Source organism: Melospiza melodia, chromosome 12 (assembly GCF_035770615.1).
Source record: "Melospiza melodia melodia isolate bMelMel2 chromosome 12, bMelMel2.pri, whole genome shotgun sequence".
In the NCBI taxonomy this organism is placed as follows: domain Eukaryota; kingdom Metazoa; phylum Chordata; class Aves; order Passeriformes; family Passerellidae; genus Melospiza; species Melospiza melodia.
The window spans coordinates 19151058-19164134 of NC_086205.1; the positions used below are offsets into that span (position 1 = coordinate 19151058).

Sequence of the window (13077 nt, forward strand, 5' to 3'; positions counted from 1 at the left end):
AGGCAGGAAGAATACTGAAAATGTGAAAGTTTTTTATTTTCTAAAAAGTAACAATCTTATAGAAGGTTAATTCCAGATACTTGACATAAGGGAAACTTTTTAGTATGTGGTCACATGCTCCCTTCTTTTGCTTAGTCCATGCCACAGACCTGCTGCAATATCCAGCACTAAGAAACATATGAACTTTCAGGACCAAAGCCAGGAAAGCACCTGCTTTGATCTTTGCAATTTAAATATAATGCCTCTTGGAAATAATGTTATGAAAAATTCTGTTCTTCAGTAAGACTTTTCTATCAGTACATACTTCTTTTTTTGTATTGTAAGGTGTAGAATTTTTATTGTAGACCATGGTTGGCCACCTGGCATTTTATTCACCATAGTCTTTGAGGGCAACTACAAGTTGAGTTAAAAGAGCATGAGATTTAAGAATCTCTAGAGAAAAGTGCAAATAGATTCAAGCAAAAAACATCATTTGTCAAATTGGCAGTACAAAAGTGCTACAGTGCTATGGCTGCCTGTGACAGAAGAAGTAATTAATTTGTTTTATGGATCTGTTGTGTGTAACTGCCTTTTTAAACCAATTAAAAAAGACAATTGAAAATGCCATTTTAGCTGGAGTATGAAGCCCTAGAAAACAATGAAGAAATTTACCTCAGCAGTTCACAGGTTTAAAAAGAACAAAATAAAACAAAAGACAAAACCTCCCAATCTATCCAACAATGTTTTAGTCCTATAACCATATGGGAATCTCCATCTTCAATTTCTTCAGGCTTTGTTAATACTTGGTTTAGTGATTCTGCCAAAACAGGTAGTTTAGGGATTTTCTTTTTTTTTGGACAGGCTATTGTATTTTTAATGTGCTTGTACTGGCTACAAATGTATATGAAAGCTATTTATGTTGGGATCTGACATTTGTGATGATCTGTTTTTGTTTTTTAATCCTAGGCGCACACTGCAGTCAGCAATGATCCAGGATGGGCTCATTTTCTGGCTGGTTGATGTTCTAATAGACCCAGATTGCCTGTCTGATTACAACCTGGAGTATTGTGCTGCCTTGCTCATGAATCTTTGTCTGAGGAGTGCAGGTGTCTTACATTTCGAATTACAACCTTATTCCAAGAAATAGATAGAGAAGATTGTGAATCTTTTTCTCCTGTTTTACCAGGATTCTTTCAAGTGGCTACAAACAGCAGCAGGAACAACAACCAGAGATATTTGAGTGTTATAACCAATGCTTTTGAGCCAATCTCCTTTCCCAAGAATTCCAGCTATGGGAATTCTAAAGAATTAAGCAATGGCACCCTTTAAGATTTGATTATTTTTTTATATTAGCATGTGAATGCTGCCGTTGCTACATTCAGGCCCACTTTTCAAAGGACACTTTGTTTGTGTCCACTTACAGACTCTGTGTTAGAGATTTCTTTGTAAACAGACAGAACTGGGTTGAGGAGTAAGAGTGAGGAGCTTAACCTTCACCTTGCTTTGACTTCTACAAAGCAGACATTCCCCCCAAGAAAATAAGATCCTCTCTGTGTCCAAGAGACTTAAAAAGAGCATAAATTAAATTTCCTTTTGAAAAGGAAAGTAAGGTAAGGGTGAAAAATCATCTGCTTCTTGTAAGCAAAAAAATGCCTTCGGTAAATTTTTAAATCCCCTTTGTGTTGCATCCTGTCCAAGACTACAACTGCATAAATCCAGAGTAATTTCAGTGATTTGAACTCAGTTATGCTGAACAGCATTTGTCAGGAACAAGAAACAATATTGCTCTGTGCAAACTATATTCAATACTGATTCTAAAAAATAAGAAAGAACCTTGCTCTGATCTGTTCTGTTTTTCAAGCATATTTATGTGTTCTGCCTTTGCAGGGAAGAAAATATGTGCAAGTATCCCAAACGCCATGCTCAGAGTTCTTTCTGGTCTTCTTGACCACGAGAATCCTAAGGTATTTGTACATCAAACTTTGGGTTAATGAAAAGGTGGAAAGAAAAATTTAAAAAATAAGAAAGGAAAAAATGTAAAAAGTAAATGGGTTTTGTTTCCTTTATTAGATCCTTGTAAATTAAGTTGCATGAATTTTGCCTAAAATTCACAAATGCGTATATTTTATTTTGGTGAGCAGAGATCTTTCTAGACAGAAGCACGTCTTGCTTTAACAAACATTGGCAGCTAAGAATGGCAGCTTTGGATGCAGTTACCATGCAGTCCATGTGCCTTGATTGCAGTTTCTGATGCTGCTTGAATGTCATACACCAATTCATCTCAAGCTTGACTGTTCATGAGATGAGCAATGTGTGATGGAAACATCAGGTGCAGGGGAACACATTTGCTGTGGTTTTAAGGAATGCTGTAAGAAAGTAGAAGACTTGTGACATTCATGAAGCTGCTTTGGCTTTATCATCCTGCCTGAGGCTACAATGCTTGAAGTCTGTCTTGAGTTCATGCTGGCAGAGACTTTTCCCTGTTCTCTGTCCTGTTTTTTGTACTGCTATTAGTGTTTGTCAGAAATTAACCTTTTTTCTGCTTGTCTCTCTTTCTTTTTCTTATTTTTTTTTCTTTCTTATGGCTAGGTCAATTTGCAAGAATACATTATCAGAAGCAGGGGGGCTGTTTGGGAAATTGGCATGCAGCACATTGGTTTAGATCAACCATATCACAGTATATTTGCATCCTATAAGTTCTCTGCTTCCCATGTGGGAATTTTTGCAAGTCCAGTCTAGCCTGGTTAAACTCTTTGAAGTATAGTAATTTTATACTTTTGGTTTTATATTTTGATAGTCAGCTAGGAGGAATGGAAGAGTTTTTCTTCATGGTATTACTATTTCTTCCTCTTAGGTCCAGTCATATGTGAATGGGGTACTGTACAGTATTCTGGCCATCCCTTCTGTCCGAGAAGAAGCCAGAGAAATGGTAAGGAGTGCTGATTTGCAGAGCATGAAAATCAACATCTCTGCCAGAGATGGCCCAGACAGGGACCTGCTGCGCAGGGCACAGCAGGGCTGTGAAGTGGGAGCATTTTGAGAAGGGAACCCTCAAGAGGCCCTTCCCCTTTGATCCTCAGGGAAGTATGAATTATTTCTCAAACACTTCTGCCATATTTCCAGGTCCTTTTCCCAGGAGTGGAGCCCCAGTAGAGTGAAGGATTCAGTCTGAATTATAAATTAAAGGTGTTCTTTTAGAATTGTGTGTCCTTCTAGCATTTTGTAGACTCCTTGTGGTCCCAGGAGATGCTTTCATCTCACCTGCTACTTCTTCCCCTTATTCTGCACCAGTGAGTAGCCACTAAAAGGACTTCTTGCTGCTTTTCCTTCTGCCTGTTGTAGACATGGTTATCTGGGGAAGGAGCAGGAGGAAGGTTTCAGAACTAGGAACTGATTTCCTGTGAAAGTTAGTCTAATGGTAATGACTGTGTTTCAACTTCTGTGTTTGAGGAAGCTGTTCCTGGGATAGCAGCATGTCTTTGTATCTTAAGAACTAACCCAGAGAGTTATGGAGACATAATTGTTATCAGATGTTCTATCTCACAGAGGATTGCAAGTGATCATAAATGCATAAAGACACAACATCAAGGCTATAAGGAGCCATAAAGAGAGAGACCAAGTTTAAAGTCAAAGCTGGTTCTGTTTTCTGCTTCCTTTCTCTGAACCTTGCACTGTTGTCTCTGTGGATGTAAATTTTACCCTGTTCTGATGACTGTTGTGTACTGAATTCAGAGGGCAAAAGCAACAGATCTATTGTAAAAATTTGCTGTTCATCATGGACATGTCTCTGTTTAAGCCTCAAAGCAATCTAGAAAACATATTTTTTTTTTTTTTGTTTGTGCAACACTTGGAGCTGGACACCGTGGTTTGCTTCACACTGACTCTGTCTTCACTAACCAAAAAACAAAAAAAGATATTTTAGCTAACAGATCTCTGTCACTGGTGACATGAAACACTGATCTTCCAATGTTTTCTGCTACATCCAGGGGATGGAAGAAATTCTGCGCTGCTTTATCAAGGAAAGAAATGAAGAGATGGTTCGACAGATGGAATTTGTTATCAAGCAACTCAATTCAGGTCAGAACACAGGCAGCTACCAGAGCTTTAAATCTTTCACAAAAACCATAAAAAACTCATGTTTTTACTTGGCATTGGAAACCTCAAAGAATAACAATAGTGTGATGGTCTGAGAGAGGGTGAATAATGAAAGTCAGGATTTTAAAGTAATGTATTTTAAAATTTCCTTTATGTTCTAGTAATAAAGAAGAAATAAAAGGCTGAGTAAGACACAATTCCAAAGTTTGGGGATCATAAATAAAATTACCTTTGCTGTTTTCTTTCATGGCAGTGGTCTGCCATGAGCCAGATAGTAATGAGAGACTGCTGCCAACTGCAAAAATGCAATAGAAATTTGTAAAATAGGATTTAGGGACTAGATCTGTCTCTTGCTGTATTGAGGTGTAGCTTTATGTGAAATGGCTTATCCTGAATAGGGAGCAGAGACCATCCTTTTTGGAGAGGATGTTGATGGGTTATCAGAGTGGTAGATGCTGTTAATACAGACTGAAAAGGTGGAATATTAATTCCATTTTCTGTTGCCTGTGACTGAAAGGAAGACTGAAAAAAGATAAATAATGAAAAGGAGATTAGTTGTGATTGAATCTTTCTCTACAGTAAACATAGAACAAGTTGAACTGCTCTGTTTGGCTTTTGGAAAGAACAGAGCCTGTCATATTTTTTTTTTTGTTCTTTTACAAGCTAGAACTTTTACTAATTCTGCCTTGTAAAAGAACAAATAAAATATTTAAGTACTGTATTGCCACTATACAGTATTTGTTCTTGACGGTTTTGTTCTTGAACCACTCCTCTTCTACCTGAAAATGGCATTTTTAAGAGCTTTTGTCTGAGTCATTGATGATTCAGATTTCCAGTATAAGCCTGGCCACTCTTTTCCTGAGGAAATAATTTTGTCCAAAACTTACAATGAGTATTCTCCAGGAGTACTAACTTTTTATGTACAAAAGCAGTATAATATTAAAGTACTTTTAGGGAGAAGTAGAGTCTCTTATTCAAAAATATTTGAAAAATAGACAAACTTGCAAGTGCACACACTTTCATTCAGGTCTTGTTAGTAAATACAGTGAGGTGTCACTGTGGATTTTCTGAGAAAGTAACTATTCCAGAGTACTTCTGTTTCTGCCATTTTCCAAAATATGAATTGAATTCAGTAATTTCTAGTAGAATGCTTTTAGGATCAAATTATTACAATAGCTGTCCTGAAAAAGACATGTCTGTATGAGAAGCAGGTTAAATCAGGTAAAACTGAGGAAATAATGAGATTCTGTCAAGGTATACATGTGCAACTTAACTGACACCATTTTGTTTTGCTTCTTTCTAGAAGAGCCATTCAATGACAATATTGTGTCTGATGATGATGAGGAAGAGGAGTATGAGGAAGTAAGTAAAAGCTTTCTGGCACCTTTTAGAAAAATCCTTAACCTTCTAGAAAGAAAATATTTGTGTCAATAAACCAGACATTGTTTTCTGGTTTTGGTTTTGGTTTTTGCGTTTACTTAATTATTCTTGCATTAACAAGAAAATTGGATCTCTTTCCATTACCTTTTTTTCATTTGAAGTCCTACTCTTTTATTTTAGTAACTCACCACCTCTTTGATAATTAAAGGATTGACTGGACATAAGTGAAGAGATGAGGAGTTACTGTAGAAGTAGGAATCTTGCTTTCAAGCAGACCTATTGGATGCAGTTAAAAAAAAGTATATTACCAGAATAGTTTATAAACAGGTTATCACTTTTTCTTATGGTATCATTATCTATTCAGGGTGTGACTTTATTTGTTGTTTACAAACTATTAAATGTATTTAGTTAATTGCTGGAATGTAAGAAAGGGAAACGGTTATTACAAATAAGAAATAAGTCCCATGAGAAAATAAAATAAAATAAGCATGAGAAACTATATCATAGTAAATATAAGCTGATCAGCTTTGCATTTCTTTCTCTGCTAATAAATGCGTTCTACACCAGTATTTCAATATCTTTTAAGAAGCTGTCTTGATAGAGCCATGGGTGTAGATAACACAACATACTGGATTACCTAAATTAAAGCAAGATGTAAATCTTGTGAGGGAAATCTTATACCCAGTTTTCACTTGTGGTGTTGCCATTTCTGCATTGCCATAAGTGCACAGTGGAAGCTTGAAAATACAGTGTCAGCAGTTATGTGGGAGTTTTATCTTGAGGAAATCTACCCCTCTGCATTTTTATTTTATTCAGAAGCCTTGCTTGAGAAATTTAAAAGAACAGCTGTAGTAGATGTCCTGGAAACAGTATTTGTACATGCTTCGGTGTGTGTATGTGTGCAAATAAATACATTCATAGCATGTGTTTGGCCCTGAACAAGTCAGTGACATGGAGAGTGAGTGAACTGCAAAATGTTCTTGTATTAGAAGTGTTACTGCAGAACAGATTCACTGAAAACCATGCTTTTAGACTAAATATAAGTTTTTTGTCCTGAACCAGTGGAGAATAAGACAGATAAAATGTAGTTGTGTCCACATTCTAGTAGCTCATTGCACATTAATGAGAATGACAATGACTGAGGAAAACCAAATCTAAAATTTTTCCTGTTACTGCAGCGTGACAGAATGCATTTTCTAGTGCACATTGACCTTTTCCTGTTGTGGGAGCAGATAAAAATGCAAATATCCGGACTGCAGCAGGTGTGGTGTGCTCTCAGTTGCTATGAGCTGCCGCATCATGCAGGATGCAGCCTTTGCCTGGCAGTATCCAGGGAAGCCTTGCACTGGTTGCATTATTTATTCATTTTTTGTGTTGTGTTGTGTGTACCTTTTGTGTTGTGGCACAATAGGTGGTAAACTAATAATCTCTTTCCCTAAAGTTAGAGCTATGTGGAAATTCTAAGTTTAGAGCTAGAAAATAAGTTTTATTTGACAATCAATTCTCCCATTTTTATTCTAAGGGGAGACTTCTAAGTTAATTCTAAAGGAATACAGTAAACTTTTCTTTTCTTGTAGGATTAGATTATTGTAATTGTTTCACCTCCTGCAATCCTGAAGTCTGTTTTTTATAATCTTTCCACCCCTCCAACTGAAAATCAATGCTTGTGGTGCAAGATGGGCTTCCTGGAGATTAATCATTAAAACTTCCCTTTGCTTAAAATGCTGCTTAATTCCTTTTAACTGACATTTCAAGGCTTTGAGTGTCTTGGGTGTATGGTGAGAATCCAAGGTGACAATACCTTTGCCTGAACTTCAGTATAGTTTTTTAAAGGATACTGTGTTTTGTTGTGAAAACACATGGATAAGGAGCTCCTTCCTGAAAGGTGTGGTATTGAATTGCATGATAATGTTCAACACTTCCATCACGTCACCTGCTCCTGGGAATGAAAGGAAGGTGAATTCTCCTGTTCAGTCCTACCCCCTAAATGAGTTGCTGCTTCTTACAGTCCCAACAAAGGCTCTAGGTCAGATCCTTTTGAAATGTATTTTTGCCACTGGACCATCATGTGATTAAGATGAACTTCTGGCATTTCTTATTATGTGACTCAAAAAACAACAGCAGGCTTTTGTGTCCAATTCCAGTTTTTCATTAGCTTTGCCATTATATTAAAAAGAAAAGCCAAATTTGAAACTGTTTTTAGTGTAACATTAATTGCAACACATTCTGAATCCTTATTGCTGCTGGGAACTATAATTCTGTTCTGCTACAAGGACATCTGGTTTCTTAGTCCCTCAGTTTAGAAAATATAGTTTACAAATATCATGGCAGTAATGCATAATGTTGTTACTTTGTTAAATAAACAAAGATTTGTTGACTCACTACCTCAATAATTGGAACTCTTTTGTATTTTAAAATTGCAGTGAGTTATTGTTTTCAATGGTGTTCTGTGATAACATCTGATGTTGTGATCTGGCAACAGAAAGTTTTGGAAAATTTTATCCAAAATCTTGCTTTTATGTAACTTTTAAACCACTACAGACTGAATGCATTTCAGTATATGTCCATATATTGCCAATGTTGTCAATTTAGTGACATGCTTTCAGACTGCTTACTGATGTTAGAATTTGTTGCTCAATACCTTTATTTATACCTTTAGAACTCAAGAAACAACAAAAACACTCTCATGCAGCCTTAATTTGGAGGTTTTGCTCCAGCTTTAATTGTTTACAAGAGCCTGCAAATGTTCCCAGTGCTGTTACTATTACCTTTCATGGGGGTTTTTTGCTTTTATCTGTGTTTAATTTAGAGTTGATGAATTCTCTCCTGGCTTTGAGCAGATCTTGTGGTAATGACTACTTTCTCCTAAACACTGTAGCTAAGATGCAGTTGAGCCTGTTAGAGGAAAATTCTGGGATTTCTAAGGGCATCATATGTTCAGAAATTTAAGATTCTGTACTGTGTAACGCTGGAGCATGTAACCATGTAAAAAATGTCTCTGTGTGTGCTGTTATTCAGAAATAAATTGGCTTTTGTGTTTGGCTGGTAAGCTTTAAATTAACTAGTGTAGAGCTTAAGATATACTGGCTCCTGGAGTACATACCCAGCCCTGAGATGTCAACCTTCTGGGGTGTGTTGACACCCACAGTCACAGTGTGTATTTCCTGGTGCTCAACATTCTCTTGACTGGTCTGTTAAATACTAACTTAATTTATCTTCAATATTTGATCTTTGCATTTGTTTTTTTATTTGACTTGGACCATCTTGAAAAGCTGCTTGTTAAAGTGAATATGTGATTTTGTAGCTGTGATCCCAAAGCTTGGTTACAAGCTGGAGCTGTGTGAGGTGCCTGTACAGTGAGGATTTATCAGACACCCTCTGATCCGCTGTCACTCAGCACCTGGCAATAAAATCAGAGAGCTGTTGTGTGAAAATCCACTTCAGCCACAGAGCACATCAAAAGAAAGGGCTTAATCACAGGGCTTCCAGCCATTACCCTAAAGGGCTTGGCTTCCAACATCTGCTGCAGCCTGTGAGCAGTGGGGAACAGGGCACCAATTGTGTTATTTCAGCAGCGGAGTGATGGCACATGGGCAAAGTCCTTATTTTGTACAAGGAGGCAGAGGACAGGGGGACACTTTCAGGCTCGGTTACCTGGCAGGTTAAATAATGTCAGGGAGCAGGATTGGCTGCATTAACAAACCTTGTAAAAAAAAAAAATCCCCCAGACCTATTTATAGAGCTTATCTTTGCAACTTCCCCCCTCCCCTAAAAATACACCATATTGTGGACTTTGGAGTGTGGTTTCTTGGTGAGGGGTGGCAGGTGATGGGTTGTTTTTTGCTTGGTACAGACAATTGTTGCCTAGTCTACAAGTGTTTGTCCTTTTGCCATCATCTGTGTTATTTTTCACACATACCCAGCTTGCCAGGTAATGAAGAGCTGATTGTGACTATTTAAAACTGAGTCTCAATCTCACAAAAGTAAAACTGCTTTTCATTTTCATTGTGCTCTGGAGTTCACCAGAGTCCAGTGCACATTGTTTTTAGTGGAATTTATGCCAGACTCTCTACATAACTATGCAATATACCTTTTTATAATTATTCCTTTACTTTTTCTCATTTACTGGTTTTGACAGTCATTTACATTTACTGTCACAACAGGTTTCAAAAGCAAAGAACATTTTCTTCATCTGGAGTGGGTCTGTCTTAGGATATCGTGTGCAGGACAGAAGAGGATTCTTTCTAGTAGCAAAACACAAGCAAAAATACTGTCTTGTCCTTGTACTACTGGTTTTGGTTTGCTGGAGGAATCCCTCAAGCTTCAAAATTTCCTGGCTTTTTTGATGTGTAGAAGCTGCAGAGCTGCCATGAAAGATGAATCACCCATAGCTATTCTAGAAATAGGCACCAGAGAGTGAATTCTTGGTAGTTTTTACTTGAAGTTGGTTACATTTGGGTTTTTGGAATAAAATCAACAGAGGGCTGTTGCCTTGTTGTATGATCTTTTTATCCTGAAATACTGATTCCAAGCTTTTTGTACCAGCTTTTGGGTTTTTTTTTTTTTTTAATTACCAGCTTTAAAGCTTCCTTGCACACGTGAGTTTCTTGTTGCCTTGCAGGAGGACAATGACATCCTGGAGCCTGATCTGGACAAAGATGAGGTTTTGCTACCTCAGCTGGGGGAACTTTCCGGAGAGAAGCTGCTAACAACGGAGTACTTGGGAGTGAGTACCACTCCTTAGAATCTTAAAATAAATTAAATTCCTGGGTTAAGTGTTTCATTTCAGTAGTTTCACCACTTAATTCAGTTTGTTGCTTGAAGAGGCAGGTGCTACTTGCAGAGCAGTGTGGATCTTTCACAGTCTGTGTATGAGCTGCTGCTCAGGAGAGGCAGAACCAGTGTGAGAAAGGAGCTACCCTTTCACAGGGGGTGGTCAGGCTGTGGCTTAATAATAAGCTACAGGCAGCCTTAGGGTTCTGGTGCTACACCAGTGACTCTGAGCACACAAAGCAAAGTACTGAGCAGGTTAATAACTGGAACATTCTGCTGGTCTGAAATTATTTTAGAAAAAAGAAAAGTTGAAAAGTCAACTGCTCCTGCAGGCGTTGTGCCGGATCAAGTATTGTCTGCCTTACTTCAAGCAGCAAAAAGCTATTAAGTAAAAAAGCATAAGGTTTGTATGAATGCCATTTAGTGTGCTGTGACTAATTTGAGATATTCAGAGGGCTGGAGCACCTCTCCTGTGAAAGCAGGCTTAGAGAGCGGTGTTATTCAGCCTCGAGAAGAGAAGGCTCCAGGGAGAGTTTATTGTGGGCTTTCAGTCCTAAAAGGGTCTACAAGAAAGCTGGAGAGGAGCTTTTTCACAAGAACATGTAGTGATAGGACAAGGAGAATGGCTTCGAACTGAAAGAGGGTAGGTTAGGTTATATATAAGGAGAAAATTCTTCCCTGAGCAACCTGATGTAGTGACAAGTGTCCCATTGCAGGGGGGTTGGAACTGGATGGTCTTTATGAACCTTTCCAACCCAACCCATTCTATTATAAATGTGCACCTTCTGGATCCAAGAGTCCAGAATCCTGGCAATGGAAAAGTGACCTGAGAGAAGATGTTATGAAAGAGCTTTCAGTGATTCCAGGAAGTTTTATGCAGTGACACCAGAATGCAATTAAGTTTCTGCTGCAGTGTTTCTATAGAATTTTCTCTATGGCTTCAAATACCATGTTTTTGGTTTTGCACTGCATTAATTTTTTTCTTCATTTCCTGTATATCAGATAATGACTCACACTCCAAAAACTAAGAAGAAGCAATTTGCTGGTGTCCATCAGAGTATAGATGAGCCACTCCAGAGACCTGTGACACCAGGTTATCACAGACCTGCATATCTAATGTAAGTCCAAACAAATGAGACCACGTTGGGTTTTTTAAGCTCTTTTAGAAAGCATAACAACAATGAAAAGAAGCCCATAACAATGCCTAATAGCTAAACCTTCTCTATCTAAAAGTGCATTGCCATTGTCATTCATTGTGGATAATTTCAAAAAAAGGTGCAAAACACAGAGAAAGGTCCACTGGCTGAGGTCACATTCTTAAAATAGTTCAATGAATATATACTGATCAGGTTGATTTGAATTTAGATTATATCCCATGTGTTCTTGCATCTTCTGTAAAATCTTCCATTGGAAAGTTGCACCAAACATCTACAATGCCATTGGATCTTCCACTTCACAAGCAACAAAGTATATTTGCTCTGAGCTGGTTTGTTAAAGGACAGATGAAAAAGAAAATTGATAGGATAAAAATCTTGTTATGTTGTGTTTCCCTGCTTTGGAAGAAATACATTTTCCATCAGAAGTGTGTATGGCACTTTGCCCTTGGTGTGATTTGAGTCAGAGTAGAAGGCTTATTGTAAATGGAATTGAGGAATCTTACCATGTAGATCTCCTTGAATATTCTCTGCTTTCTGTTAGAACAAGTATATCTTAATTTCTGAGATGAGATTTGTCCTGTTCACTGTCCTGACTGAGGAAGTAAAATGCCAATGAAATCCCAAATTTAAATTATTTTTTAACTTTCAGTTGCATAGTTTTGGATTTGATCAAGTCCAGGTAGCTATGATACAGGCATGTTTATTGTGTGGATTTGGAATTCTGACTTTGGGACCTTTCTTACAGCGGCCAACTTTTTGCACCACCACAACATCCACAGTTTATGCAAGACCTCTCCCCATATATATTAAATAGGTGTGTTTGTGTGTCAGAAGAAAGCAGCAATTAATTAATATGTTAGTAAAATAGTGATTACCTAATAATTTTCATGCAGTTCTCCAAAAGAACTGCAGGCCTTAAAAATCTAGACTGGTTAATCTATGCCTAAATATACATACACTGGCTATCTATGCCTAAATAGACATTGCCACTTTACTGTGGGGTTAGTGTTAGAGTTCAAGGTCTCACTTCCCCACTTTTACCTATGGTGGGCTTGGAGACCTGGACTGATTCTCTGGAGTTGGCTGTTAGGGCAGTGTTACAGTCCAGTCTTTAAAGTTACTAGAAATTCCTCTGCCCAAATTAATGTGCTAATGAGCCGATATGCCAAAGTCAATATTGTGCATTTTTTTGATAATAAATATAAGAGAGAGAGGGAGAAGAAGGAAGAGAAAGAAACAGAAAAGAGGTGGGAGTACAGAAAGAGAGTGGCAGATTAAAGAAAGTCTCACCACTCCATGGATCCCAAGGATGTTCTGTTGATCCTCTCCAGCTCTGGTCTTCTTGGTGCTTAGGGTGCCCCAAAAAGCTCGGAATGCAATGGTTGAGGACATGGCCAGGCCAGGTGGGAATGCCCAGGTACCTTCCCTGGGGGGACACTTAGACTCAGTCTCTTGCAGCAGGCTCTGTGGCTGTTGCATCACTTTGCCTCACGTGCAGTCCTGTGGTGCAAGGCCTTAGGAATGAGTCTGAGGAACGCTTTGGGGGTCTTGGATGGATTATGACACCCCCTCAGCTGCCTCCCACATCAGTGTCCCGTGGATGTGGCCTGTGGGGTTTTACAGTCTGTGTAAGGGAGGATGGGTGCTCAGTGCCTCTGACCAGAGGCTACACCCAAAACCACTATCCCCCTCG

At 38.3% G+C, this 13077-nt stretch overlaps 1 protein-coding gene across 3 annotated transcripts in view; it reads left to right on the top strand.

Moving 5' to 3' along the window:
* The window catches only part of ARMC9 (armadillo repeat containing 9), a 56912-nt gene that overhangs the window by 29026 nt on the left and 14809 nt on the right, over positions 1-13077 (top strand). For all 3 annotated transcript variants that reach the window (XM_063167105.1, XM_063167104.1, XM_063167106.1), the window contains 7 exons: positions 946-1085; positions 1867-1943; positions 2834-2908; positions 3966-4056; positions 5378-5436; positions 10076-10180; positions 11230-11345. In XM_063167105.1, the coding sequence (XP_063023175.1) occupies positions 946-1085; positions 1867-1943; positions 2834-2908; positions 3966-4056; positions 5378-5436; positions 10076-10180; positions 11230-11345 (663 nt within the window). The remainder of the gene's footprint in view (positions 1-945; positions 1086-1866; positions 1944-2833; positions 2909-3965; positions 4057-5377; positions 5437-10075; positions 10181-11229; positions 11346-13077) is intronic.